The sequence below is a fragment of the Topomyia yanbarensis genome, chromosome 3 (genome assembly GCF_030247195.1).
Source record: "Topomyia yanbarensis strain Yona2022 chromosome 3, ASM3024719v1, whole genome shotgun sequence".
NCBI lineage: Eukaryota > Metazoa > Arthropoda > Insecta > Diptera > Culicidae > Topomyia > Topomyia yanbarensis.
In genome coordinates this window covers 137,075,921-137,101,452 of record NC_080672.1, presented here as the reverse complement: position 1 = coordinate 137,101,452, position 25,532 = coordinate 137,075,921, and the positions used below count along the sequence as shown (strand labels likewise).

The 25,532-nt window shown below is 37.9% G+C and overlaps 2 protein-coding genes across 2 annotated transcripts; both read right to left on the bottom strand.

Annotated features, from left to right (window-relative positions):
- Positions 1 to 33: 33 nt before the first annotated feature.
- Positions 34 to 15,633, bottom strand: LOC131689154 (zinc finger protein Xfin-like). The gene is made up of 6 exons (XM_058974033.1): positions 13,163 to 15,633; positions 10,131 to 10,849; positions 9,179 to 10,071; positions 8,982 to 9,116; positions 8,823 to 8,910; positions 34 to 923 (listed from the first exon to the last, which is right to left on the bottom strand). Exons 1-6 carry the CDS (start codon positions 15,455 to 15,457, stop codon positions 878 to 880), a joined length of 4,176 nt encoding a protein of 1,391 aa, XP_058830016.1. The 5' UTR covers positions 15,458 to 15,633; the 3' UTR covers positions 34 to 877.
- Positions 15,634 to 18,666: 3,033 nt separating this feature from the next.
- Positions 18,667 to 19,735, bottom strand: LOC131692637 (nuclear pore glycoprotein p62). Its single transcript, XM_058979792.1, has one exon. The coding sequence runs from the start codon at positions 19,624 to 19,626 to the stop codon at positions 18,709 to 18,711; it is 918 nt and encodes a 305-aa protein (XP_058835775.1). The 5' UTR covers positions 19,627 to 19,735; the 3' UTR covers positions 18,667 to 18,708.
- Positions 19,736 to 25,532: the final 5,797 nt, after the last annotated feature.

Sequence of the window (25,532 nt, the reverse complement as noted above, 5' to 3'; positions counted from 1 at the left end):
TTCTTTCGTAAAATAAATATTCAGGGTTGATCGTACAGTGATTCAATTATATACGTAATATAATTAGGTTTATTTATTGATCATATTTTTTATATCAAGGTGCAAGTTATAACGGTTAATGTTACATGCTATTGTTATTGTTTTTAAAAGTAATATAGTTTCTTATTTTAAATGTTCTCAAATTCGCTAGTCACATATCGAACCAGTAACATAAATCAATTGTAAACGCAAGTAAAAATAATGCGGATTGTAACGTAGACATGGTCGGGAACAAAGTAATATTTTGCTAGACAGCCTGTCTTAAATTCTCAGGTTAATTCAAGACTTAGCGCTAATATAAATAATATACCAAAAGTACAATACATTACTAATTTATTCCGATACTCTTTTTGAAATAATACTCTCTGTGTGCCGAATGCGATTGTTAAAAACATAAAACGTTCTGTTTGTTTAATCCAAAGAAGTTAAAAAGAAGTTGCGTATTATTGGGCTTAGTACGTTGACGTATCGCCGGCTAACATTCACAAAATAGAGAATATTATCGAACATAAAAATAAGTAAACTAAAATATCTTACACTTCTCTAGAATAGTGTTTCATAAACAATAGTATGGCTCTTAACCTAAACATTATTCATTTCCTTTTGCTGCTTTCTTGCCTAACAACTAAATTTGCTGATTTGACGAGTCTATCGCAGTCAAACTTCTTCTATATTTCCAAAGTACTTTACTACCTTTACTAAAAATGACAGTGCTAACTTCATAGGGAAAGAAGCACTTTACCTAATGCAGATAATTAATTCTTCAGATGTAACGATTAACTTATGTGATTTAAAATAATCAATCTCTGTCGCGCGCATCTCATTAATGGGGCTTTATTTACTGGAAACATACATGGTTGTCCACCTTCTGTGCTGAACTGAATCTGTAAAGAGTCACGATATTATTATTGAAGATGTGCGAAAAAATTATTAAATTTTAGAGAACTACAGTTGAAATCGTACTGGCCGAATGTACACAACCTCATGGAATTTTTAATGACTTGTTTTACACCAACCTTCCGGCTAACCTTGAGCTAGAGCCCTACGATCTCAAACTGTATGCGGAATTGTCTTTAAGCACCAGCGGCTATTCGTGTAGGAACTACCAGAAAGTTAATTTATCATACCTTAGGCATTGAAAATGTCTTTGGACTCTTCGATTAGGTACTATTCTAAAATCTAAAATATCTATAATCTAAATATTGGTAATAATTTAACATCTGTGCAATAAAAATCGGTGTAATTGAAAAGTTCACGAAAAAAGGGAATATCTTCAGGTAGAGCCGCCAATTGGAAGCATCTGCGTGGCTCAATCAAACACGAAATCAGTATTAATTCTTCAAATGGGCTAAAAGATTTTTGTAAACAAACTTATTTCGCTCATTATTCCGCTGCCAAATTGAATTTGACCCTTGGTAAAATCAATTTCAAATGTTTTTTGTGTTGAAATTAAAACAAATTAAAAGAATCAGCAAAACAAAAGTTTGTTTACAAACAAACATGATAAAGAAAGCTAACCCTATTCATAGGATTTTAGAGTGCCACGCACCAATCCTTCTTAGCTTTATTGTGCATAGCTTAGACAGTGAAAAAAGTGCCTGTTCGTGCATTTTGGTGTGCACCTTTCTTTCTTATACGTAGTTGAAGTTGAGGTAAAAAAATGTAAAAATCTTTAATAACTTTGAAACGAATGAGTATTTTTACATACAGTCTTCAACAATATGATGTAGTTTTGATACCTACACATTTGTTTTGAACACAGTTTGCACGAAAAGTCACAATGAAAAAAAAATGTATTAAAAAACTAGATTGAAGGAGGTTGCCATAGAAAACGCCTTATAAATCGATAACCTTTAGTCCTGCAAGCTCAAGTTCTTCAACAAAATTCTTCACTATGAGCATTTCTAAAACTTTGTCGAATAATGACTCCATTTAGAAATCCGAACCGGTTCCGAAATGAGTTTAACTGGGAATAAGCGGAAGACGCTATAGATTTTTGGCAGCGATGCCATCGCACACAGTTAAACCGTGTACTAATTTTTCGGGTACCAGCACGATATCACAGAATGATTTGCAAGGTGGGTGGGTGGGGTGGCTTTGGATTGTGTTCTATACCACTGAGACGTCCAAAAAATTGTTTCAAAATCGTTCAACACGGGTCCAACGATGGACGTTTGTTGAACGGTTATTTGGACGTTGTCCAAATTGGTCCAACGAACGTCCTTCATTGGACAATTTTGAAACCAACCGTTCTTAGAGGGATACTGCACGGTGCGACGTAGGTGTGTTGCTTGAGAGTATGTGTTAGAAAAAAAAAAATATTTTCATGCTTGTATGTGCGACGCGTGAATTCAAGTTATCGGCGGTTTGTAGGTACGTAGGGCAATGCGCTTATTACCATACATGTTTTATGTTTGGGATATATGTGATAAGTTTTTTATCATTAAGGCACCTGGCAACATGCTTCTGTGATTATGTCTAAAGCATGGGCGAACTCAACTGGATTGGCGTCTATCGAAAGGCGGGGGTTAGTTGGAGATTTTTCCAGGCGTTGAGCCTGAGTTATGTTTGAGCAGTTTCACATTTGAGTTGTTTTCAAAAAGTTTCTAGATAATCCATAACGATTCTTGGTATCCAATCCAAAAGTAATGCCATCTGTCCAAGAGAAAGAGCAGGTTCATTTTGATCGCAGGTTTGCATTATTTTATATCGATCGATCGAATTCCTAAGGTCATGATCAGATGCGTAGTATTTTATATGGCAGCTTCAAAGGGGAATTGGAACGGAAACAATCACATCCCCAGCAGAAATTTTTGATTTATTATTTTGACCAGTTTTGTTTCGAACTGTATATCTGGTATACGCTGCTATTCTTTTTGCTTCATTTAAAATACGTTTCGAGCTGCTTTGAATATGTACAGAGTATTCAGAACATACACTCAGGTTGGATAGATTGGGGAAAATAATTTCGAGTCAAGTAACTATTTAAGGACACGTTCGGGAGTGGTCCAGTGCTAGATACATAATTTTGATAGCTCTATAATATAAAACTGAAACTTTTAAAACTAGTACTTCTTGTCCCCATGCTATGTCTTAAGTGTCACTGGACTTGAAATCATATTTCTCCGGTTTATCCAGTCTGAGTATCTCTCCTACTCTATGTATTCAAAACACAGTTATAAACAGGTTTTAAATTAAGCAACAAAAAGAACGGTGGTGCATACCAATTTAAATATTAAAACAAAACTGTTTAAAATTATAATACAACCCGCTTTACCGGTGATTGTTTCAGTTCTACTTCCACATTGAAAAACCTGTTTAAAATAAACGATGCAGAACATGCACCAAGTTCATTGTTTTAGTTTCAAACTGAAACCGGTCCAAAGATTGTTTACCAAAGTACATTAAAACATTATTGAAAAATCATACATTGGACTTATTTTACCCAAAATTTCAATAGAAAATACCATATTGAAAAAAAAATTACAATTGGAACGTGATACAATTAGATTCCGTACACCATTTGTCCCCGTGAATCATCTAGCCCTACTCTCCCCTTCTGTTCAATTAGATATTATTTGAGATATAATTTCACCCTGTTCCTACGTATTACAGCGAAGACCCGTTTCTGTCAGTCCTTTTGGTGTATTTTAGGTTGACAAAATAAGGACAATGACGAAACATATTTGTTTATTTCTTTTTACTAAACCGACGCTGTTAAAATATTCTTCATTAGTCCCTAGACATAGTCTCATGACCCTGGCTGGTTGACAAAATCGAGTCTTCAATGTATCACAATACTCGTTTTAAGGCGTTAATTAGAGAGGCGTCTGCCGTCTTTGTTCAAAGTATTGGCCCAAAAGGTGCATTTGTCGCGCCCAACCACGAGTATTTTCGTGCCACTTTTTGTATTATCCATTTTTTGACGAGTCGGTTTGGCGATCAACGTCGTCTTGTTTTGTAATTAGGGTTGCCACCCCTCCGGGTTTGACCCGGAGACTCCGGTTTTCGGGAGCGATCACCGGGCCTCCTTCTTACTATGCCAATGCGTTAGATATTTTTTTCAACAAGCACCAAATATTCGTTACAAGGCGTTGTAGTCACGTGGGCTTTCACAACTATTGTTAGAATAAGGACTGCTTAAAAATACGAACCAGATAGGATTGACCGTCATTATAGCACATAAAAAATAGGATATTGGTGCTTAGGAAAGAAACATATTTTAGATATTTTAGTGAATACACCATCTGGACACTAGATATCGGCTCATCAACACATAGACCGGGACAAACGGCTTTACTTCCCTTCTGAAGATAGATGTGACCATAGATTTTTCGCCTCAGAAAATTTCAATGACCTGGGCTGGGATTGAACCCAGACCTACTGTCACGCTTACCGCTTAAGGCTCAAGAAACCTTTTTTAAACTTGTGTAAGAATTGAACGCTTGGTAGTGTGCGTAGGAAAAATTATATTCAGCTTTGCCACCAGTTTATTGATATAAAACCTTTTCAAAACTCTAAAAGAAGAACATCAGTCGATTTATTAGATTATTAAGGTTCAATTATGCAAAATAGTTGGTGGAAAAACAATTGACCAAGCGCATTGGTTCTTTTGAAAAAGTGGCTGTTTTTTTTCATAACGCAGTTGTGTGGCAGTTGTGTACTACCAAGCGTTCAATGCTTACATGATTAAAAAAGGTCTCTTGAACCTTAACCACCGGCGTCGTCTCAGCGAAGATATAGATACCAATTTAAAGGCATTCCATAAGTTGTAGGCAGAGTAATTTATGGACTAGAGCGACACCTCGCTAATTACCATCATTTTGAGATACATGACCAAAAAATGTCATCTCCTCCAATATAGCGCTAACATCATGCACATCGATGTATTTTGAGAACTCAACTACCATAGTAATCGAAAGAATATAAGGAGCGAGGAACTCTTAACATTGTTAATGGTAAGTTATTAAAAAATGATATGTGGTTCTCAGGACGTCTGTAGGAGTGCTAAAAATTTCCTAAACTAGACATTTGATAAGCTGATTCTTATGTGGTTTTCGTTTGAAGCGAAACTGAGTCAGTTTCTAACCCCAACTGCTGTCAAAATATATGCACTGACAGCGGTTGGGGTAAGAACCTGACTCAGTTTCGGGTTCAAGCGAAATCGCCATTAATATCATAGTTAAAAATAATCGAAGCTCCTTTTTGACGGCTGAAAATGAAACAGAAGCGACTCGCGGTGAATAGAAAAAATATTCATTCGAATATCCATGTTATTCATTCAGTTGAATTGAGTTCTACAAGATGACGACACGAATGAACTCATGATGAATGAAGTTCATGTTTGACAATTCTCGATGGTTTGTTTACTTTGTTAGTTGCGTAAGCTCGAGTGCAAAGGGTGCTCATTTGTTACATTCGCGCTCACGTATCGCCAATGTAAACAAACAACCGAGAATTGTCAAACGAAGTTCATCCGGCTCATTTAATTAAGAATATTATTAAATTCACTAATTATCTAGGATAATGTTTTCAAATGCCGGTGAAGCATATGAAACAACAATCATCATTGCTTACACTGTGCCAGGGCCTACTTTGATGCTTTTGATTCGTTGCTGCACGGTCGCTCCGTGTAATAATCGGAGAAGAGTGAAAATCTGCATGGATGAATGGGCAATGGACAATGGGTTATAATGAGATAGATGCTAATGCAAGGTGAACTAATTCTAATGGAAATACTATATTGTAATATTAACTTTTGTACTTGCAAGGAGGTTGGTAAATATACCTCACTTTTGGAAAGATTAATCATTAAAATTACAATACAATATAAAGGGCTTATAATGTCCACACAGGTGACGCGTCGGTACTATAAACACTCATAGTAATAGACTCGCGGATGTAAAAACCGCAAAACTGGCAACTAGAAAAACAAGCATGTTAAACTGGCATCACCCAAAAATGTGCAAGCTCGAACGTGCTCGACTGTATTCGATCATCTGTTTTTATCAAAATAATTTTTCAAGTGGTTCAATATATGAATCAAACGAGAAGTTATATGTTTGATACCGAGCAACAAGAAATTGAGAAAAGAAAGAAAAAAAATCCAATTTCTTCAGAAACACAAAGTTGATGAAAAAGCGCATAAGTAAAATGCTTTTTGTGTAGTTATATTGAACACAATAAATATCTTTCTAAATAACTTTGTGAAATACTAATACGAACACGAAAAGTGAAGCCTACGGTGAATAACAAAATATATTTTTTTAAATAAAATCGCAATACTTGTTCTGCTTGTTTGCATTGAATGACGTCATGCTCGTTTGGCTCCGGATTTTGACAGTTCGTTTGGCTCGATAAAAGTACCTTCTTTTTTTTTTTTCCTTTGGGGTGTCAGAATGACAGGCTAAGATCATAGTTGATCCATCTGGCCGTAAAAGTACCTTCGCTGGTCTATTACTATGAGTGTTTATAGTCGGTACATCAAACCTGGTCATTGAAAAGGTAAGCTAAATTAGACGATCTGAAACCATTTTGAGTTAAAATTAACAGCAGTAACATGCAAACTATTTTCAACGATCCCTATTCTCACAGTCACATAAACTCGGAAATGATCTTCTAGTCACAGAGTGATATGACTGTGGGAATAAGGCCCATAATCTCCAAACTTTGAAGACAATCTAATCCGAACTGTAAACCAACCAAGCATCTCCAGCGAGTAGAAGTTCGGAAATTTTCTACTTTTCCAAGACCGGTTCAACCTTAAACATGCACGCATCTCGTACTCTCGTCGCATGCTCTGGAATCCGGATGGAGCAACTGCATGAGTGACGGCTGGAACAGCTTTTCTATGTCAGTTCTCAGTGATACAAGCAAAGTTTTCAGCTTGTGTAAGAAATAAAACTGTCGCTTTGAAATGACAAGAGCGAATAGCAACTTGTCACTGGTCGGCGCTTCGATCGGCAAGCAATCGCTATACGGAACTTGTGTGTAAACTTAGATACAATGGTGATTCACGCATGCTAACCTGTATGTGATGGTGAGTTTCAACGTATTTTCATTTAAATGTTTACACAGGTTTTTCGGGAAAGTTTGTTTTAGCTTATATGTCTGTTCTCTGTGACCATATGTCGGAAACCCAAGGTCATTGTTTCCTCAACAAGCCATCAGCGACAAGGTTCCATAGAAGTGGTGACAGCACACCGACTTGAGGACATCCGCAGATACTCAGTTTCCTTATCTCTGCTTGTCTGTAAAAAGCACCTTCAATATCAAGAAAAAATATTGATTACTTTTGCAAAAAAACTTTCTCAATATTGCAACATTTGAATGATTTTTACCCTTATTTCCCGCCACGCTTATGGAATGTATCTTATTGCAAGACTATAAGTAAATTTTTTTTTTCAAAATATGCTTGAAGTGCTCAAATCCTCTTTAAAGTAGAAATGGAATGCTTCATCTTTTCTTGGAGACTTATGCGGAGAAAAATTTTCAATCGTCCATTTGATCATCTATTCGGTTGTTCCAGTTCTACGAGCTAAACCCCAAAAATCACAACTACCTGTAAAGAAGTCAGAGGCAGTCATTATTGACGGCACCGTATAGCCTAAAGACAGTTGAATACTAAACACATCTTCGTCAGGCGAGTAATGACTCACTTGGGCATGTAATCGACGGAAGATACCCATGAAACCTAGTCGCCAATCCCTCTTTGTTAGGCCGGATATAACACATGCGTCATTGACACTATTCGCAAGTATAAATGCACGAGGCTTTTCACGTGGAGTTGTCACGTCATTTTTTAAAGCTACGAAGACGGAATTTAGAAGCTTTCCAACATAAAAGTTTTCTTCAAGGAAATACGGTTCTTGAACTAAAGCTATGGAAGCTTTTCCTTCCTGCACAATGCGGGATAGCTTCATAGTTGCTGTACATTTATGCTGAAGGTTAATGTGTGCTACTCTAACCATACTCGATCACAGTACTACATACATTTCATCGTCAGCACTTATTGTACAGCAACTAGAAGATACCAAATAAGTTGGCTTATAATCGCCTGTAGTTAGCCTCAAAATGGGTAAAATGGGACATGATCACCATTTGAATCCCACGATTTGCGAAGAAACAAACGTCCACTGTATCACTTTGTCTTGAGGACTCCTATTTTCAGTTGCATTTCACGACTTGGGAACAAGAGCTCAATGGATCAATTTTCGGCTGAGATACTTCAAATCGCAGGATGCCAAACGGTCTTTAGGCTGGTTTTGTCGGGAGATAGTGCTTTTAAACTGCATTAAAAACAATGTTCAGATTCTTGATATCACAATCCGTCTCTCATAGGCGATTTCGAGCATCCTTATTTGATGATGCACTGTTTAACCTTAGAATAATTGCTATTGAAAAAGATTGTGAAATTGTTATAACTACAGCAAGGTTCATACAACTATTTTCGGCTGTTGCTTGATAGGTGCATCCGAATTAGTATGTTGATCAGCACTAGTGCTTTGACAGACCAGTTCTTAAAAAAAATCATCGATAGCATTCCATAGCTGTCACGCTAGACTCCGAATCAAATACCCTTTTCTCCTACTTTCCATTACCTTGTGTGGTTACTATTATCACTTAACATATCAAGCCTAGTCGATCCGCCCTTCGGCGGGATTGGAACAAAAAATTTACTGCGAATACCCAAATCAAGAGTAATATCATATTGGAATTGATCTCTGTTCGATCAGCCATCATCACGGCAAGGTTTGTGACAAATAAATATAAAAAGTACTTACGTCTTCTTGCAGAAGTTGCAGGAGAAACTAGTGGGAGCACCACTTGAAACTCTAGTAGAAGAACCAGATGTAGTAGCGGTAGAAGAATCTGTGATGAAGAGTAATAAAATGATTGATTTGATAACGGTGCAAACTACAAACAATAGGAGCTAACATTACCTGAACGTTTGTGAGTGTGATGTTCTTCTCGGTGAGTATCGTACGCTTTTTTGTAAGCAAAAGAGGCAGGACAAGAGTCGCATTTGAACTGCTTCTCCCCTTTGTGGTACATGTGAAGATGTGTATTTAGCTGAGCTGCAAATTGGAAAAATTCGATTCAAATTTCCATACTAGAATATTTCATTCAATTAACCTACATTTTTGCTCAAAAAGTTCTGAACAGAAGGTACAGACAAAATTCTTCTCGCTTGCTTCGCCAGCTGCATCTTCAGCCAGGCTTTTGTCATGGTTCTGTCGAATGTGACGCACAAGATGGCCACTGTATTCAAAGCGGTAGAAGCAAATTTTACACTCGAAGGGTTTTTCCTTTGCGTGGTGAAGCTGCATGTGTTGCTTCAAATTGCACAAGTAGAGAAAATCTTTCTTGCATAACTCACAGATGATTTTGCTTTTGGCTGTCGTAGTCGACGCACCGGGTTCAGCCATGTCATAAATTGAGTTTTCATTACTTGGAAGACTTCGCTTGGCTGGTGGAAGCGGTGGTGTATCATGGTAGGGCATGTTGAACGCGAGATCATCATTGTCGAAGTTATCTTCCAGTACCAACTCCAGATTGGATTCGTCAAATAGTGGATCAGTAGCGGTATTCTCCATACTGTCCGGGAAGTCTTGCAGCATCATATCCAAGCCGGAACCGAATAAAGAATGTTCTGCATCAGGTAAGGTAGCGGACGTCGCTGCTCCACTGCCGACGTGAGTAACCATGTGTGCTTTTAGTTCGTATACATCACGGAAAGTACGGGAGCAGAAACGACACTGCATTATCTCGCCGGATGAAGTGGATGCTATGCCGTCATCATGCCTTGACCGTCGAGTAGTGTGAGTTTTCAAATGCCACGTGAGGGACCGTTGTTTAACGAAATTTAACGGACAAACCGGGCATTGATAAACTTCGGAGCCGTCTAATTTAACCGTCGGGGTAGTGATTTTTGCCGGAAGTTCGTCCATCTCTGCTTCTTCGGCGGCTACCTCCTCGGCATGATTTATGGCCTTGTGACGAATCATATGTCCCTTAAATTCAAATCGATATCTGTAAAAAATAGTATTAGTTTACACTCATCAATGAACCTAAAATAAAATTCATCTCACTTGCAAATGTTGCACTCGAAAGGCTTGTCTTTGGCGTGATGCATTTGAACATGTTGCTTCAGTTGGCAGGAGAACTTAAACACCTTCAGACATAGTTTGCACTTTCGATCACTGTCATCAGATAGAATTTTTTTTGCGGTTTGTGTCTCTTGTTTGGACACTTTGATTCGCTCTATGTGAGTTTTGAGATGTTCGATTAGTTCATTTTCCCGTTGAAACACAGTCGAGCAGACAACGCATTTGTTCTTCTTTGATACTCCAGTTGCTTCGTTTGCTAGAGGTTCGTTGCCGTCCTCTGATGGTTTGTTCGTAGAAGCCTCCTCCAGCACCGGCTCGTCAACCTCTTCCAGTTCCGCATTGAAACCTTCATCCTCCAGAAGCTGAATGGATGGATCGTCCTCACTAGCTAAACGTTCCTCCTCCAAGTGTGTCAGCTCGTGTCTTTTAAGATTGAGTTTGTGTACGAAACTGTAGTGACATTTATTGCATTCGTATGGTTTTCCTGGCTGGTGATGCAAAGCAGTGTGCTGCTGAAGTTGACTGCGGAACGTGAACTGCTTGAGACACAAGTTGCAACGGTGATGATCGCCCGAACGAATCCAGGCCCGTTTCTTTTTCAACGGCGGAGAATCACTCTCCGATTGAAGAGGATCGGTTGCATTCGGGCGCACGCGATGTCCTTTGAGATGCTGAAAGTAAGCATCCTCCGAATCTAGATTCTGTTGGTGAAATAATTGAAATATTTTTTTATTACTACTATCATGTCCCAGCGAGAGTTTAGTATACTTTGCATGGATATTAAAAAAATGTATGGTACTGAAATTTAAATACTGAAAAAGATTTTTTTCGGGCTGATAGGACTGCAGTTTATAGCTTAGGGGATCTCGGTTCGTCCCTCAAGACAAAATTTGCAAAATCGGACGAATTACCAACGGTCCTCGGGAGGAGGACTAATTTTGTGCCTGTTTGTTTCGAAGTGTGTAACTCAGGTTTCTGCTACGTTGTCATGATTTCAAAGCCAACATCTAAAAGGTCGCGTTAGGGTCGATCCACAATAAACAGAATCGATTTCATTCGACACAATTTTGTGCTGGTCGAGTTCGTTTAATTTGTTGGTGCACCATAGTGTAAAACTTTTGTTATTCACCGATATGTCCAAAACAACACATTTCTTTGGTCCTCTTTTGTATATTGAATCTTATTTCTAGTCTTAAGATAGCTGTAAACTTTCTTTTCCTTTGTAAAAAAATATTTCAACATTGTAACCTCCTAGTTTTAAGATATCCAAAATGTAAAAACAAAAGCATTTGGCACCGCCAAGCTAACGCATTTGTGCCTATCAAATAAACGAAATGAATAAAAAAAAAAACACATTTCTTCATTCGAATATTTTTGCTTTTTAACAAATGTCTAAAAATTTAGTCATGCCGTACGGTATCTGACTAGAGAAAATCGAGCTTCGAGTAAAACGAGCGGAACAATTTGAACTATCAGTGGGGCCCATAATTTGTGTGCTCGCTGAGATGTTGACTTATGTCAGTGCAAGACAAGTGGTATAGGTATGATGGCACGTGGTGTAACGTCAAGTCCTCTATTTTGTCTAGTCCAATGTTTCAAGCTCCTAACATCGCGTGTTAAATTGTCAATAATGCAGTTAAAACTTCGCATCAATTCCGCTTCTGTTTTGTTTCTGATCTCCTGTCGGGTTCCCTAGGTCTGAAGAGAATCAATCGACTATTAACTAATACATAGAGCGCTGATAACCGTAATGTCCACGAATACTAATTTCCCTGTAACTATGTATTCTGCCAAGTGCCAGTTATTATTCCTATTCTAGTGTGTATTAAGGTTGGACAGAGAATGCGCAAAATTCGCAAACGAAAAAAGTTTTTTTTCCACACCGTATGTCAGATCTTCATAAAAATCAATCAGCGTATGTAGAATGTTGTTACAGTACTGCTGATTGATTTTTATGTAGATCTGACATACGGTGTGGTGACCTCCAGTGTGATCACTTTTCAAAGTTATGCTAATTGTCCGTTAGACCACAAGACCCTCACTTTACGCAAAATTAGAAATTATTGCAAATGATCGTAGTGCCAAAGGACCGATATTCTGATGATAAAATAAATTATGTCAAATGTTCGTTGTGCCCAATGACCTTCAGTGTGTTCAATTCTCAAATTCATGGCAAATGACCATTATACCAAATAACCGTTATACCAAATGTCTGTTATGCTAAATGGTTTTATGTCGGTTATTGCTGCGATAGTGGTAATAACGGAGTTAGTTCGATGAGTATGGGGTTTTATGACTGCTTTTGACATAACAAGATGTAGGGTTCAATTCTTGATCAATTTAAGATGTTCCTGGATAGGAATATCCCTTAATTGCCTTGGGTTAGTGGTAGGCAATTCTCAATAAAGGGATCTGATTTGGACGATGATATAACTCAACTAGACTCTGCACTGCGGCTCGTTACTTCTTAACTTAGCAGGTGGTAGTACCAATGTCTTGTTCAGGCGGGAGGAGTCTTACAGAGTATTATCGGAAATGAAGCTATTGGGTTCAATTCCCGATCCTATCGAATATATTCCCGGAATGGAAATTTTTTGATGGACCCTGATTGTTGGTGGAATATTTGAAATGTATCTAGTTACAATGCATATTTGCCGTCCGTTTTTTGTAAATTTGTTTTGTCTTGAGACAAAATATTAATTATCTTCTAGATAAATCTTTCAGCTCAAACCTTTGTGGGGGTATGAGGTGGGACCATCATTATCATCATCAGAAGGGTCCATAAGAAACTACCTCCAACTTATATGTTTAACTAACTTTATTGGTGGAAGAGTTAGAGCAGATCATTGCGAACCCTTGCAAGACAACAGATCGAATATTCGAAGCAATTTGTTTCGGTTCGAATCGAACACCCTTTTTATTTTGCTATCCTTTTTGAGTATTCGAAACATATACGTTCGAAAGAAGCAACCCGACTCAATGCAGAATACGGTAGATTATTCCACATAACTTACCTGTGGACAGTAATTGCATTTGAACATCTTCGGTGTGCTGCTAGCGGGTTTGTCAACTGTTTGCGGTTGTACCTTCAGCTCCAACTTGGCACTAGTGGGTGTTGGTGCACCAGGAGATTTCGAACGAGCTGGCGTCGATGTAGCGGCAGGTGAAGCAGCCGTGTCCGCGGATTGGAGCGCCTTAACTGCCGCATTCGTACTTGAGGGCGATGAAGAACGTTTCAATACTGGTTGAGCTGGCGCTGGTAGGTTAAGACTTTGTTCCAACTCTTGTACACTCGCTCCCTCATTAGCAACGATCGACCGGTGTGTTTTCAAATGCCATTGCATTGATTTCTGCTTTTGAAAGCGTGCAGAACAGAGCTTACACTTGTAGATCAGGGAGGCTCCTGGAGGAGCAACAATTAGGTCCTCTGTCGGAATAGTAGCAACCGGTGGTGCACTAGTTTCCTGTTTGGAATGTTTCTGCACGTGTCGGAGCAGTGTGCCTTCGTATTCAAACCGGTAATGACAGACGGAGCATTCGTGTGGTTTCAATTCGGAGTGATGAATGATTTTGTGCTGCTTTAGGTTACAAGCGTATGGGAATGTTTTAGAACAGAGCTCGCACTTAGCCCCGGCTTTCCCGTCCGATTTGGTGCTGGTAGCAACTGATTCATCACCATTCTGTGCGTGATCGTCGTCGCTGACATCGGCGTCTACCGATTGGTTAGCATTATTTAAAAACTGAACATCGCCATGGGTTCTAATGTGATTATCGAAAATTTGACGTGTTTCGCATTCCATTCCGCAGACAGTGCATACATAATAAACCTCAGAGTGTTTGAGTTGCGCAGCCTCGAGCTCATGCGTTTTTAGGTGATTGTTTAGCACAGACTCCCGATTAAACGTCTCCGGGCAGATTGGACAGGGATGACCGTGACGTCCATCCGATATATTACTAGTTAGAATCGCTGCAGGAGCTGTTTTGTTCAGTGGTGCTGGCATATTCTCGTGCTCAGTGGCCACATGGATATTCAATAGTTTCCGCCTTAGGAAACTCTCGTCACATTCGGTACATTTAAATGTTGCTGGTTGGGCAGGATCTTTTCCTTGTTCGTGACGTAGCATGTGTGCATTGTAACTGAATTTCATTGCGAAACGATAGTGACATATATCGCACTCGTATGGACGACCTCGGACAGTGTGCACTGTGCGATGCCGGTTATACAGGGGTAGCGTTGATAACTGCTTCTGGCAAATAAGACATGTGTAAACTTTCTCTCCTGATTCCGGATTAATGGATATATTTGCATCAGTGGCGTCCTCGTCGTTGATAATATCTTCCATCTGGTCTTGTTCGTGTTCTTGGTCCTGCTCAGTATCCGGTTCCGGAATATCCGCATGTTCGATTGCCAATGGAAGAGTTTCCATTTCAAGGTGGGTTTTCATGTGTAGAAACAGGCGTTGTTCGGTTTTAAATGTGTATTTGCATTGCTCGCACTTGTGTGGTTTTTCTGGGTCATGTTGGGCCAGTGCGTGCTGTTTATAATAACTGAAATACTTGAAGTCTCTACCACACAGCATGCATGTGTGTCCTTTTGGTGTCACTTTGACAAACTTTTCGCATTCAAAGGTTGGTTTTGGGGGCGCCTCCTGTGGGAGACTATGTTCCTGTAACTGCACGAGCACTTCCGGCCCATTATGCACGGACTGAATTCTCAGGTTCGACAAAGCTGATTCGTACAAGTGATCTTCAAACTGGTAATTATGTCCGAATGAATCCTCCCTTTTTACTTGAGCGTCGCAGTAAAGTTCTACATTGGCCAATTCCACATCATCATCATCCTCAATGATTTCCTGTTTTACATGGATTCCTCCAGGCAGTTGAGTTTGTAACAGTTTCTTAATTTTCTCATCACTTTTCAAGCACGTCTCATACAATTTATATGCCTGTACAAGTTTTGTTTTACACCCGCCACAGATCTTGTCCGGCATACCGTCATTATTCCCTTGAGCCAGCGGTGTGCAGATACTCATCAACATTGAGTACAAAGTCCTCGAATCGACCGTCGTCCGGGAAAGAGATTCCAGCATTTTTTCTCCGTCCAACCGGAAATCAAACATGCAAATCCTGCATAATGCACTCACTGATTGAGGAACAGCGATTCCTCCGGGAGTTCCAATACGTCCAAACTCCCCACTTCCTGCTACCCCTGATCTAATGTTTGTTGCATTATTGTTGCTGTTGCTATTACTGCTGCTGGTAATGATGGTGGTACAGGCGGATGTTTTTGGCCCCCGACTTTCCATCATATTTTACGATCGTGCGATGTGTAACGATCGGAAATTCACTTTCAGCACAACGTTGTTACACTCGCAATACCGAACATTGGATAAAAAAGTAAAGAAATACGAAAAACAAACTTATTTTACGTTTTTTAAGCTTTGGGCGATGACAACTAAACCAGCGGTGGCACTTGGTGCGAAGGCCTCTTTTTTGTGCAAGCAGCGCTGTGAAAAGAAGCGGACTGCACAGGGTAAAATGTCAAACAAAAAAGGGAAATAAAAAGAGACGCTTGATAGTCACGATGTTATTTATAGAAGGTGGTAACATTTTATAAAATTTATACAATACAATGCCATATTATTGCCACAGGGCCATGAAATTGCATTCACATCATTTAATGGTGTGAAAGCAATTTCATGGCCCAGTGGCAATAATATGGCATTGTATTAAGATTTCTGACAGGTCATTGAACCCACAGATGCGAAGTCAAACCAAAGGAATTCGGCTTGTTTTCCTCACGAAAGGTCCCCAACCAGTTTTAGCAGTGCAAAATATTTTGTTTTCCACACGAAATACATTCGTGATCACTTTTTAACTGGACCGCTTTTTATTTGGACCTCCGCTAGTTGGGCCATTGTTAAAATCTTATATCAGATTTACTTTTACAATCAAACTGACAATAATTAGAGATGTTAGCAGATGCATTTTTGGTCAAAATTAGCGAATCAAATTCGTTAGTTGGCCAGAAAGTGTGGCCCAACCAGCCAATAAGCTTTTCTATTCCCGTTAAAAAAGAAACGAATTATTTCGTGAGGATAACAAAACATTTTACACTGCAAAAACCGGTTGAGGTTAATTATTTCGTGAGGCAAACAAACCAAAATCCTTTGGCGAAACCTTGCATCTGTGGTTGTAAATCAGCTGTCAGAAATCTTAGGGCATGTTCAGGAGCGTTTTATTTTGTATAGGTGTTTCAAAGTAGAACTGGAACTGAAACATTCACATCCCCAGCAGAGCGTTTTGTTTTATAATTTCGAACAGTTTTGTTTCAAAATTTAAAACTGTTAGGGCATGTTCAGGAGCGTTTCATTCCTAGATTCATAATTTTGACAGTTCTATAATATAAAACTGAAATTTTTAAAACTGGAACTTGCTGCCCCCAGCAGCAGTTTTCGCGGGTGTTCCATTCAGTTTAAAATTTATGTCTCGCGATGCCTTTAGCGTTGCTGCATTCAAATTTACTTTTTCCCGGTCTATCGGGTCTAAGCGTCTGTGCTGAGTACTCTCATGTTTAAAACGCAGTTCTAAATGTGTTTTAAAATCAGCAACAAATAGGACGCCGTCGTATAACAGTTTTAAATTTTAAAACAAAACTGTTCGAAATTATAAAACAAAACGCTCTGCTGGGGCGATGTGAATGTTTCAGTTCCAGTTCTATTTTGAAACTCCTATACAAAATAAAACGCTCCTGAACATGCCCTTATACAACTCCGTTCTATTTGTTGCTGATTTTAAAACACGTTTGCTGATTTTTAAACAACGTTTAGTTTGTTTTAAATACATGCAAAGTGTTCAGCACAGACACTTAAACCCGATAGACTGGGGAAAAATAAATTTGAATGGAGTAACGCTGAAGTCATGGCGAGACATGAATTTTAAACTGAATAGAACATCCGCTAAAACTGCTGCTGGGGACAGCAGTTCTAGATTTAAAATTTTCAGTTTTATATTATAGAACTGTCAAAATTATGAAACTAGAACTAGAGCATGGCGGGACATGAATTTTAAACTGAATAGAACACCCGCTAAAACTGCTGCTGGGGACAGCAAGTTCCAGTTTATAAAATTTTCAGTTTTATTTTATAGAACTGTCAAAATTATGCGTCTATAACCGAAACACGAAAGGTCCCCAACCAGTTTTAACAGCGCAAAATATTTTGTTTTGGGATCATCCATAAATGACGTAGCATTATATGGGGGAGGGGGAGATTTGTATATTGTGATGATGTGTGACGACAGGAGGTAGGGGGTCATGTCATGCTACGTAGCTTTTTTAAAGGGGAATAGAAAAGATTTTTTAAAAAAATTTACAGGGACAAGGGGGCAGGGTTACCGTCAAGCTATGTAATTACCAGGGGTGTTATTTAGAGGTTTGTGACGAAATGCTACGATGGGGGAGGGGGTGTTCAAAATCAAAGAGAATAGGGAAAGAGACGAAGAGTGAAAATCAGTCAAAACAGCAACACTCCCTTTATGATGATTTCAGCACTAGAATTTTGGCAACCGCTTCCACAGGCAGCACTTTAAATGACTCCTATTATATTTTGAAAACAAACCGTATGTCGATCGTTGGATTTGTTTATCAAACGATGCGCATTTCGAAACAAAGAGATGAAATAATTCTAAAGCTTGTTTTTACTCATACATATACTCTAGAATGCACCTCACAATCACGATTGAACCAAATTCTGACGAAAATTGAAATTACTTTTTTAATAGATGTACAATACTTATCTCCTCCAACTCAGGCATGAGTAATGTTTATTTACATTGCACGATTGGTCTGCTCAATAAGGTATTTTTGGCTTCACACTATTCGTCTCTTTCCCTATTCTCTTTGTTCAAAATCACTCAAAAAATGCTACGTCATTTATGGATGGTCGCTTTCCACACGAAATACAGTCGTGATTCGTTGGTTGATCTCTTTTTAACTGGACCGCTTTTTATTTGGACCTCCGGTAGTTGGACCATTGTTAAAATCTCGTATCAGATTTACTTTTACAATCAAACTGACAATAATTAGAGATGTTAGCAGATGCATTTTTGGTCAAACTAGCGAATCAAATTCGTTAGTTGGACAGAAGGTGTGGCCCAACCAGCCAATAAGCTTTTCTATTCTCGTTAAAAAAGAAACGAATTATTTCAAAACACACCGGTAAATCGGGTGGGTGCCAGTCTTGAAAAAACGAAAACTCGTAATTTGCATCAGCTCATTGTATTTATTCTCAGATGAAATGTTGACGTCAAATTGTTCTAGGACGCTAATGATACCCAAAAAGTAGCTCGGAGCAGGAATCTCATTTTTATTCTACCCTAGCAACTATTGAAATTTGAATCAAAGATGCTTTTAGAAATATTAGTCATTTTTAAGTATATCGGCGGCATGACAAACACGAAAAGCAAATGCGGCTTTACACAACCAATACTTAGACATTAAAGTATATAAGTAAAAGAATATTTGAGCAGTACATTTATTCAACACATTAAGTAAAATTATTTAATTATCGTAATATGTCAACCGGAAGGAACGTTCGTTGTCTTTTCGCAAAGTATCGTGCATCTTCCCAATTTCTTCCAAACGATTTGTGATACCTGATGTGGAGGATTCAATCCACTGTAAAGAATTCATGTGCGCGTTCAATATCTTGCCGATTTGCACCAAAGGATCACTGGGATCCGAATACTTGTTTGATTCATTCAGGTGCTCGATTACTTCCTTCAAGTCTTCAGACATTTGTTTCAACTGGGAGTCCAATGTTTCAGCCATGGAATACGTTTGACCTCGCTCGATATCAACCTGGACGATTTTCGACAATTCCTCTTCCAACGGGATGATACATTCTTCCAGTTCAGTATGCTGTGCGGTTATGAATTCAAGTTCCTGTTCCATTGCGTCCTGTTCAGCTTTAACTTTTTCGACTGCTTCGTTGAGTGTAACTATTTTTTCTCCATTTGCCAGCAACAGTTTGTCCCACGCATTTACTTGCGTAGCCTGATTTGTGAAAAGTTTCTCTTGTTCTTCCAGCTCCAGTGTCCACTTATTTATAAACTCTTCCAGTTGACAGAAGTTTAACTGTGTACCGGAAACCGCAGACGATTGAGTTGTTTGAGTGGTAGTCGTTAGATTTGCTGCTGGTAGAGTTTGTTCCGTCGGCTTTGCAATGGAAAAACTGCCAAGAGTAAGTTGATTAGCAGTCGTTGAAGCTATCGCTGTTGCTTGAGTAGCTGGAGCAAGGCTCGTTCCGAAGGAAAGCGTAGGAGCGGTAGCAGCAGTCACCGCGGGAGCTACCGTTGTTGTAGCAGCGGTAGTAGCCGGAGTACCGGCAAAGTTGAATCCGGAACTAGCGGTTGTAACCGGGTTTGTACCCAAGGAGGGTGCCGTGCTGTTGGCTGGACTACCGTACGTAAAATTCATTTCGATTTCACACTAAAAAAACGCGTAGCGGAACAAAACTATCAATGCGCGATACCCGCTTTTTACGGCCGAATGTCTCAAGGTCCAATATAAATAAACATACTACTGTCAAAAGTTATCGACTAACACGTTTATATGTCAATGCCATAATGACGAAAAGATCAAAAGATATAGAATGACGGAACATCGTACGTCCATGATCATGAAAATAAAGGTGTAAACTTTTAGCTCTTCTCGTGTTTGCGTTGTTTGGTGTTAATCATGCTGAATTGGACCCCAACATATTTTAGGCCCTTTGTGTTTTTGTCTCATTTATTTGTTTATTTGTGTGATGTATCTCATTTATTTGTTGTATCTACACCTAGTGATGTATTTTATGCTCGATTAACGAAAATAGTCGTTTAATTTTAGATTTAATTTCCAAAATATTCGAAAAATAAATAATCGATTATAAGCTTTCTGCAAAAATTTGATTAGCAGATACTTATTAATAGTCAACATACTTCATGAAGACTACTGCTAGTACCAAATATGAAAATCGCTGAAGCAAATGAAAAACTCTTAACAAGAATTACCCAGCGCCGTTTTTACTTTTCGGTGGACAACCTAATATTGCGCACTTCCCACTAACTTTGGGCTACATTGTGGAACCACTTCGAATCGACTTTTCCATACAAGCTTGCATATAATAAACCTTTCGTTTCGAGATGCGCAATGTCACCCCTGGACTCCGCACTTTCAAAGTGCGAGTGATCAAACTGCTACTGAAAACAGCGAGCTGTCAAAACATAGATGTGATAGAGATGGTATTTTCATAGACAGACCAGCCGAACTAATCAGTCTATGAAAAGAATTTAATGGGAAAATAGTAGGTGTGCGGTGCGGTTAGCATCCAGCTTTTAGTGTCACAAACAATATTGACTATCTCTTTACTTTTTGCTTTACTATTAAGCGGACCCTACACGAGACAAGAATATTGTCAATAAAAATATTGACAAGACTACTTCAATACGTCAATCCCATTTGATTTCCACAGAATCAATATTTTAAAAATGTCCTTACACGATCAATATATTGATCAATAATTGGTTTATTGTCAATATTTCCGCTCGTGTAGGGTCCGCTTTAAGTATAACCATTGATAACAGACGTTTAAGCTCGATTCGAAACGTGTGTAAATACCCGCTACTGAAATTCCGAATAAATCAGACTCTGAAACACGTTTGGCAAATGTTTGTGCCTGCATAGATGGTGAAGTGAAAGTTTGTTTTCCATCGTTTATCAATTTGAAAATTTACACAGGTTTTTAAAGAAATTTTGTTCTAGCCTAAATGTATGTTATCTGTGGTAAAACTGTCATCAAATTTTTATATTATTATTTTTTATTTCGAATTTGGTCGCATATCTCTCTAAAAATATACATGTAATCCACACATATTAAATATTTTTGAAAAGGACACACCAATACCTTTTCAACTGGTTTTTAGTTGCATTGATCGGCTGATTTACTCGCGAGATATTAACGACCGTCGTGGGAAACTATAAATTTATACGAGGTGCATTTTCAGATCTCCAATCAACTATTCATTTTTACAATAGTGTTTTCACGCATCAAATTCATTCGCACCCTCTCATTCTGTTACTATGTCAAAAGGCTGATAGCAACCAGTCGTCGTCAGTCTAAGGACCAAATGTCATCAATAAACTTAGACTCGCGTGGAGGCATGAGATGGGAGACTTGTAAGAACTATGTTATCTCACCGTTCGACGACCAATACTAGGGTGAGCGCAGGTGTATGGAAAAACCTAAACTTGGCCGCGTCAAGCCAGCACAAATCTTTTTGGTTCCATCTGAGATCGATTGGTTAACCCAGCATTCGTGCTCGTAAAATAGTTCACGTAATCATAAAATATTATTCATGTATTCGTAAATTGATTCATGTACAATAGTCACGATTTACCATTCGTGTTTGTGAAATAATTCACGAAATTGTAAACTATTATTCATGTAAACGTGAACTGTTTCATGATTCCTAGTACAATAATTACCATTCGCGCTCGTGAAATTATAAAGTATTATTAATGTATTCGTGAACTGGTTCATGATCCCTAGCATAATAGTAACAACTTACCATTCGTCTTCGAGAAATAGTTCACTAAATAGTAAAATATTCATAGATCCGTGAATTGGTTCATGATTCGTAGTACAAGATTTACGATTTATCTTGCATGCTTGTGATATTTAAAAGATATCCCCAATCATTTTCATGTAGCATGGTCGTGAAATTTTCTCGTGAACTATTTCACACAATTTGGAGTATTAGTCGTGGAATCAATTTTGTTCCATGCATTATTTCATGAAATGTCATATATGTCCAGCTGCTAGCGAACGGCAATAGATATGAGCAGTAGATATAAGAAAACTATTAGGACATTGATATTAATATGATAAGGTTCAGTGTCTGTGTAATATGTCTGGACAGAAAACGAAAACTGCGTTGAGCATAAAAAAATATGATAGAGTCATGAACACGATTTGTAGTTCATGATATAGTTCACAGAGCAAGGTACCCCTAATCTGTCATTCTTTTTCGATGCAGTGAATATTGTCACGTTACTCCAAGTAAAAAATTCGATAGTAACCGAAAAAATAACATATCGCGAAAAGGCGAAATTACGAATATCATGATAAATCTGCTGATATCATGAACATGAGTCACAATACTCTACGTGTCAAATTCGTTTTTAAATTGTTTTTTATCCGAACTACTGTTGCGGAGTTATGGGTTGTAGAGTGTGGTCACAGAGAAAACTCTACCGATACCGCGATGAATGCAAAAAAGATTTTTTTGCTAAAATAGAAGTCAAACATCTCGCATTTGCAGTTCTAGGTTACTGAGGGCCCATCGAATTCTTGTTGGTCGCATTGACCACCATAGACGGTGCTGGAAGTGCCCGGAAAAATCATTATGTTTCAAAATAAAAAAAACTCATATCACTTTCACATCACATGGTTGGGCCGATTTTCACAAACTTAGTCCCAAACGAAAGGTATATAATTCGTATACATTGTTTTGTACAGGTTGGTTTTATGGTTACAGGAATATAGTATGAATCGTCCGGTTACATAAGAAATTCTCATTTAAGCAGGAACTAATTTTTTTATTTCCTTGGGGGGCCCCATGAAATTTCAGAAATCGAATTAGTATTTTTGATTTTTTTTCAAATGCATGAAACAAGTTTTTATGTTAAACCGAAAAAAATATTTTGAGAAAAATAGACTTTGAGGCTGGTGAATACGCACCTTTTTGCATTTCTTTTATAGAAAGGTTATGCAATCCGTCGGAATTTCAACCTTATATGTGTATGCATGTGTGTGTATGTGTGTTTAAATAGTGTCACTCAATGTTCTCAGAGATGGCTGAACCGATTTGCACAAACTTAGTTTCAAATGAACGGTATAACGCTCCCATGAGCTGCTATTGAAGTTTTAGTTGAACCGACTTCCAGTTTCAGAGTTATGGATTAAAGAGTACGGTCACATAGCAAATCCCTTTATAAACTGGTAACACCATGGTGTCCGAATGATATAATACATATTCAAATAGGTTCAACATTATTTGGATCTGCGGGTCTAAGTGACTAATGACTAACCAAAGTTGCTTGTTCTTAAGCGTATGTCACACCCCTTTTTCATACGAGTTCCGAATCGATTTTTACAAACTTGGTTTCAAATGAAAGATGTAATACATCCATTGACTGCTCTTGCATTTCATTCAGTACTGACTTTTAGTTCCGGAGTTACAGCTTGGTTATTGCGGTCACATAGAAATTTCTCATATAAACCGGAACAATCTTAACACCTCATAGGTTAAAAATCTATTGAAATTAACATCAAATTACTTCGATTCGCTGGTCAAATTACTTCGATTCGCTATGTTAACATGAAGACAACATTGAACTCGCGCTGATTAAGCGAATGAAATATTATATATTTGTTTGTTTCAAGAGTGTCAGCGTCGACATGGTGCTTATCAGGATCGTTGCAGTCTTGCACTCATATATTCTTACCACGTGTAATAAGAATGTAATAGATATTTTAACAATGTTATATTGAATGTAACCAGGTATTAAATCATAGCTTTGATAAATGAAAAAGGCACAATTGCACCACTAGGTGGATTAAAACAGGTTTTATATTATAGGTTTTGAAAGGATGATCTTTTCAATGCGGTTCGATCAACCGAAGCGAATCAACCTAAGCGAATTGAGTTTCTTGTGGATTTAGTGTTGAAATCGGAAATTAGTTCCTCGCTTCGTTCAGTCACATCAAGGTGATTAAACTACATTGAAAAGACCTAAACATCGACAACATTATCGGCTTTACTACCATTGATCTAACTGAGGGTAGAGAAGATACATTATGCCGCTAACCAACTCAGCAATATTTCAGTTATTCAAGTCCGAACCAGTTTATGTGTATAATACACCCCCCTCCCCCAATTCACTCAGCTATCCATCATCATCATCATCAAACTGTGTCTATAAACAGTGGCGTAGCCACGGGGGGGAGGTTGGATGTTACCCCCCCCCCCCCAAAAAAAATAGTGTTGAAAAAAAATCGTTGCTGACTAATTTAATAAAATATTGCACAAGAATAATAACTACATTGAGAACCTATTGTTTTAAGTATTATGGGGATTTTTAGAAAATTATGGGAAAGGGACCTTGTGACTAATCTCTTAACCGAGTTGCCATAGTTGTAAAATCATTCCAATATCAAATAAAGTACTCACTTGAATTATTGTGAGCTCTTTTTAAAGAGATGTTCCGAAATATGAGTTAGGAAGAGTTTTTTCGAATGGGAAGCGATGTTTGAATATGTTGATTTTTTTGAGAATGCGTAGAGTTGAGACAAAAACTCAATATGATTGAGGACGAGAACAACGTTTCGGAAAGTAGAAGGAAAAAATGAAACATGGCGTTTTTCGTTTGTCTCTAGCAGGTCAGAATCGTTTTCTGTGAGAATTTGATTTTTATAGTATCATCAATTATTTAAAGTTAGTTGATATTAATTGGGTATATTTGAGTACTGAATTAAATGGTGCAAAAAAAATCGTTTACAATGGTTCGTTCTCAAGTTGTGAACTTTAATAGTGAATAAAATTAAAATAACTTATGAGAAACTTTTACGGTCAAGAACAGATTATTTCGATACTGTCAACTTTGGAATTTTAGTACTCTTGAAGAATTGTACAACGGGAAACAGCACATCTTCTGATAAAATAATTTTGGCGGTTAACCCTAAAACTTCAAGCAAATTTAGTTCAAGACTTTTTGTCTTCAGCGAAGTTTTCGAAAACGATTTTTCAAACAACTTTGTTGAAGACATGAATCTTCCGTGTATTCAGGGTATCGATATACATATGAGAGACAACCTTTTAAATGAGTTAATCTGATATTCCTTTGCTGTTTATAAACAATAAAATTAACATAATATTCAAGGCATGAGTCTCCGAAGCTTACAACAAAAAGTTATATTAAAGAAAATTATATTTAAAAAATTTCTTAAATTTTTCGTTATGCGACATACATGTAACCCTAATACATATTTTCAACAAAGTTGTTTTAAATGTATTATCCACAACTTTATCAAGTCTTTTACTATTGTTTGAAGAATTAATTCTACACAATTATATCTAGGAAAATTAATCACTAAAATTATTATTTCCAAAGATCCGCTGTTTCATTACAAAACTTTTTCGAAATTGATGCTATTGAAATTATGCGGTCTTGACCGTAAGAAGAGAGTCGGGCATTTATCCCATTTAAATGCAAATTATTTGACTTCATTCGAATATTATCACGGTGTGTCTAAAACCATTATTAACTAAAAAAAAATGACC

Excerpts from the sequence above, each read along its gene's own strand:
- LOC131689154 (XM_058974033.1), bottom strand. The coding sequence starts at position 15,457 with ATGATGGAAAGTCGGGGGCCAAAAACATCCGCCTGTACCACCATCATT. Across the intron at positions 10,072-10,130 it reads TTCGAGTGCAACATTTGCAA|ATATCGATTTGAATTTAAGG; the intron begins GTGAGATGAATT and ends TATTTTTTACAG. Across the intron at positions 924-8,822 it reads TGCAACTTCTGCAAGAAGAC|ATTCAGTTCAGCACAGAAGG; the intron begins GTAAGTACTTTT and ends GACTCTTTACAG.
- LOC131692637 (XM_058979792.1), bottom strand. The coding sequence starts at position 19,626 with ATGAATTTTACGTACGGTAGTCCAGCCAACAGCACGGCACCCTCCTTG.